We start from the raw sequence: 4,246 nt of genomic DNA on the forward strand, positions 1-4,246 counted from the left end.
CTTATAAATCAAAGTTTCAAAAATTAAACTTTTTAAGCAGCATGTTGTTTTATAAATTACATTATATTTGTATATAAATTTATGCACGTAAATCAGCAAAAATTTCAAATTAACAAATTATATAATTAAATGTACAGCTAATTTGTACATTTCGTACAGAAAATTTATATATCCATATTACTGACTGATTTCAGCAACTATGGCAGCATACATTCGTAATAGAACATTACAACATTAGCTGCGTTTGGAGAGCGCAAAGCTGTCAGAATAATTGCATTATTCTATTCTTATTTTATGTCTAACAAATGATAAAGACATATTATGACGCAATAGTTTCTTATAATACACTTTCCGAACGCAACCATCTGCTCATTATTATATCAAAGATGTTTTATAATTTGTATTAATATTTTCATATAAAACATTATCGAGTACGTCAATGAGTCGCAACGTGTTCTTGTAGATCTTCTAACGTGCGGAACGGCTTGTCACACAATTGACATACATGCGCGTTTGCATTATGTATGTCCAAATGTTCAGATAACTCTTTTTCCGTATTACACAATTCATCGCAAAGCATACATTGATACTGATAAATCTTCAATCCTTGTTGCTCCCATTCTGCTATCGCAACTTCCTCCAAATGCGCATGCATATGCATCTCTAACAATACCTCCGAATCAAACATCTCTGAGCATTGCCCACATTGGTATGAATCGTTTGCCTTTAATTTACTTTCATTCTCATTGCCTTGGTTTATACTAATCAGATTAGGATTGTCGTCTTCATCGTCAAATAAATGCTTACCAACGTGCTCTTCTAATGCTTGATCTGACTCCAGAGTACTGCCGCAAATAGCACATTGATACTGCTCCTTGCTGTTATTTTGTTCTCCTTCACTTTCATCATCACAATGCTTCTGCAAATGATCCTTCAGTACTTCCTCGTCTGTGAAAATTTTATCGCATACGAAACAAGTATATGTTTCTTTAGGCTTCGTTACATTTTCAGTGCTTTCTAGCTTTACACCTGTACTAGTTATTTTATCGGACTGGATATCATTTTTCTCGTTTTTTATTTCTGTTTTTATCATAGTTTCGCTTCCCTGGGCTTGATTTTGAGCCTTCTGTGGCATTACGGACGTAATCGCTACAATTTTCTGCAACGTATCAGTATTATTCAACTTTTTGTTCTCGATCACATTTAGTTTGAACTTGGTATCGTGGTTCTCCAAGTGCTTCAAGAGAAGATTCTTCGCGCGAAACATGGAGTTGCAAATATGACACTTATGATACGTTTTACATACGTGCACCTTCACAAAACGCGCCTCGACTATCTCGTGACATCTCTTGCAGCGCATCATCTTCTGCTTAATCTGTTGCGGCTTAATCTGTTGTGGCACGATTTCTTTATTTTGTAGCACAACCTGCACGACGGAGGCACCCGGTGCCAATTGATGAGTACGGACATGCGCCTCGACCTCCGTGCGACTGTGAAACATTGATCCGCATACTCCACATATATGATTCTCAACTTTGGTATTCGCTGTTTTGACAATTTTTTCAGAACCAGTTTTCTGTTCATTTTGTTTCTTTTCCACCGATTTGCCGATAATGATCTGTCTCGGCGTTGTCTTAGATGTTTTTGAGTTAGTCGTTTTAGATGTTGGACACCATTCGTTGGGATCTTCAATGCTATTATTATTCGTTGCTTCGGAATCGGAGGAATCTAATGAGGCATATTCACCATATCTTACTGGAATTATGCTCGCACGTTTATTACGAGTGATAAATGGACCAGCGAGCTTGCGTTTTGACGAACTCATATTTAACGTACAAGCGTTATTAATTTTATAATGCTTACTCTCCTTTGCTATGTCTAGACGTTTTACCATAACCTTCGGCTGATATCTGGGCGACTTCGCCAACATTGATACTTTGGGGCTCGAACTATATGCATCACTCGTATTGCCTTCAGATAACACGATATTTTTCTTTATAGCTTTTTCTATTATATCTTTCAACTTCTGGTCGAGTTTTTCCCGGAAGAAAGTAGCAGATTCTGTTTGAGTACTATCAGTTTTATTGATTTTCGCATCGTCATCGTTCGTGCTGAATAACTTGTATTTAATTTCTTTTTGGACAAAATCTGCCAATTCGCGTTGTACGCGTTTCAAAACCGACAATTCATTACCTTCTACTTCAATATTCAAACATCTTTCAATGAACTTATTATTAGGCTTGTTATTCTTTTGGCTTGTAGTAGTTATCACGGGATTTACTCTACGCAATTGAACCGCATCGAAGATATCAGTATTCCTCTCCCGATTGCTTTCGTCAGGACTAAAACTTTTAGAATCCTTCGTTGAATTATTACACTCTGCTTGTTCATTGTTTCCATTCACAAGAATCAACGTTGATGTTATACAGAACGTAGTGTCACCGATCACTAACTCGGATTTCAACGAACTAGGTTCAAAAGTTTGATCATCATCCTGTATCTCGAATTTTTTCTCGTCATTTAATGTAAAATTATTTGTTAATAAAGATGGAGAGTTTTCTATCGAGCTGTCTACAGAAGACCTATTTCTCCCAACAGTGTTTTTCTTATTGTTTTGGTTCAATAAATTTTTGACAGTGTTTTTGTTATTGTGTTGCAAAGTACTTCTCGTTCTACGCGCGTCGGAATCTATGTTTTTATCACGAAGAACATATTTCTCCGTAAGATTTGTTTCTAGATTTTTCAGCACCTTGGCTATTTTCCTTTGTCTTTCTATTTCTTTATCCTTCGCACGAGCCTTTTGCACGGGCGATAATTGCATTTCATCAGAAGCTATGGAATCTGTATCGGACACATCCTCCCCTATTGCAGCCAAAAGTGCCTTCTTCCTTTCTACCCAACGCTTCGTAGACGCCTTTCGCCGTTCGATATTTCTGCCACGTCTTGCAGGCAATAATCTAGCTCTTATTGGTCCTAAATACACTTTACTTTCTGTACGCTCTTCGCCATTTTTCGCATTCTTTTTTAATTTAGGTGAACTGTCGTTATCCGATATGCTTATCGTGTCTAATATAATTTGGCCTGTGTCGCAAGCAATTTCCAATGAAGACGTATCTATCTTTGATTTTTTCTGAAATAGAATAATTAATTTTGGATTGAATAAAATATTTATCAATCAGATACAAAAAATTCGACAGGAAATAGGAAATAGAAGCCCCAAATATTTAAGGAAGAAAAATTTGAATAAGGGAATAGGAAAGGGTGTAAGGGAGTTAGTGAAACTTAGGTGTGAAAATATGGAAGAAAGAAATAAATACTGGTTAAGTGAAGAGAATAGGAGATGTACATTTTGGAGGAGTAGGTACAGATTGCATGGAACATTATATGGAAGAGTGTCGAAAAATAAGTAGCTGATTCAGGATCTGAGATAGGAACACAAAGGAAATATGGAATTAGACTTTCAAATGAGGAATTGGACTCAAAAAAATATGAGTTTCATTAAGGTAGCAATAGCAAAATACGGCTATAATTTTTCTGTGATATGTAAGGATAAAAAATCTTTCTCTTCTGTGAATAGGTCATTAGATAGAAATTTATTGTATAAAAAGAGATGTGTTGTAGCAATAGGATAGTGGTATGAGTGGATGGTATGGATGAGTATGGTCAAATTTATATTTATTTTATGGCTTACATTGCCAAAAAAGGACAGCGTTTTTCATTAGCAAAGCTGGTGTGCACGCAGTGTATTTTAAAGTCATCGTACACAAAAATATAAAAACGAATTAAACTGTAAAATCCTCAATACATTTTCTTGTGATATTTGACAAAATATACATTAGGTAATTTATTAATTGAGATATCTCACTTATACATTCAGATTAGATTAGTGTACAACAGCTTTAATATGCATAGAGTGCGCTCTGTCAGAAAAATGCTATTAGTTTACATACCCACACACCCACCTCCTACTCCCCCCCCCCCCACACACACATACACAGAGAATGTTTCTGAAATAACGCCCACTAATTATATTATTCCTAATAAAAAACTCGAAAAATCCTATGCCATTTTGCAATTTTCGATTAGTGGGCGTTATTTTAAAAACATCTTGTATAACACATTACATATATATTTTCTTACATGTATACATACAGAGTGTATATATGTGTGTGTGTGTGTGTGTGTGTGTGTGTGTGTGTGTGTGTGTGTGTGTGTGTGTGTGTGTGTGTGTGTGTGTGTGTGTGTG

General features: G+C 35.8%; 1 protein-coding gene across 1 annotated transcript in view; it reads right to left on the reverse strand.

Annotated features, from left to right (window-relative positions):
• Positions 1-329: 329 nt before the first annotated feature.
• LOC108685000 overlaps positions 330-4,246 on the reverse strand; it is a 6,429-nt gene continuing 2,512 nt past the window's right edge. The window contains exon 4 of the mRNA XM_018189589.1: positions 330-3,130. Coding sequence (XP_018045078.1) covers positions 437-3,130 — 2,694 coding nt within the window. The 3' untranslated portion in view covers positions 330-436. The remainder of the gene's footprint in view (positions 3,131-4,246) is intronic.

Source organism: Atta colombica, unplaced genomic scaffold, assembly GCF_001594045.1.
Source record: "Atta colombica isolate Treedump-2 unplaced genomic scaffold, Acol1.0 scaffold142, whole genome shotgun sequence".
Taxonomy (NCBI): Eukaryota; Metazoa; Arthropoda; class Insecta; order Hymenoptera; family Formicidae; genus Atta; species Atta colombica.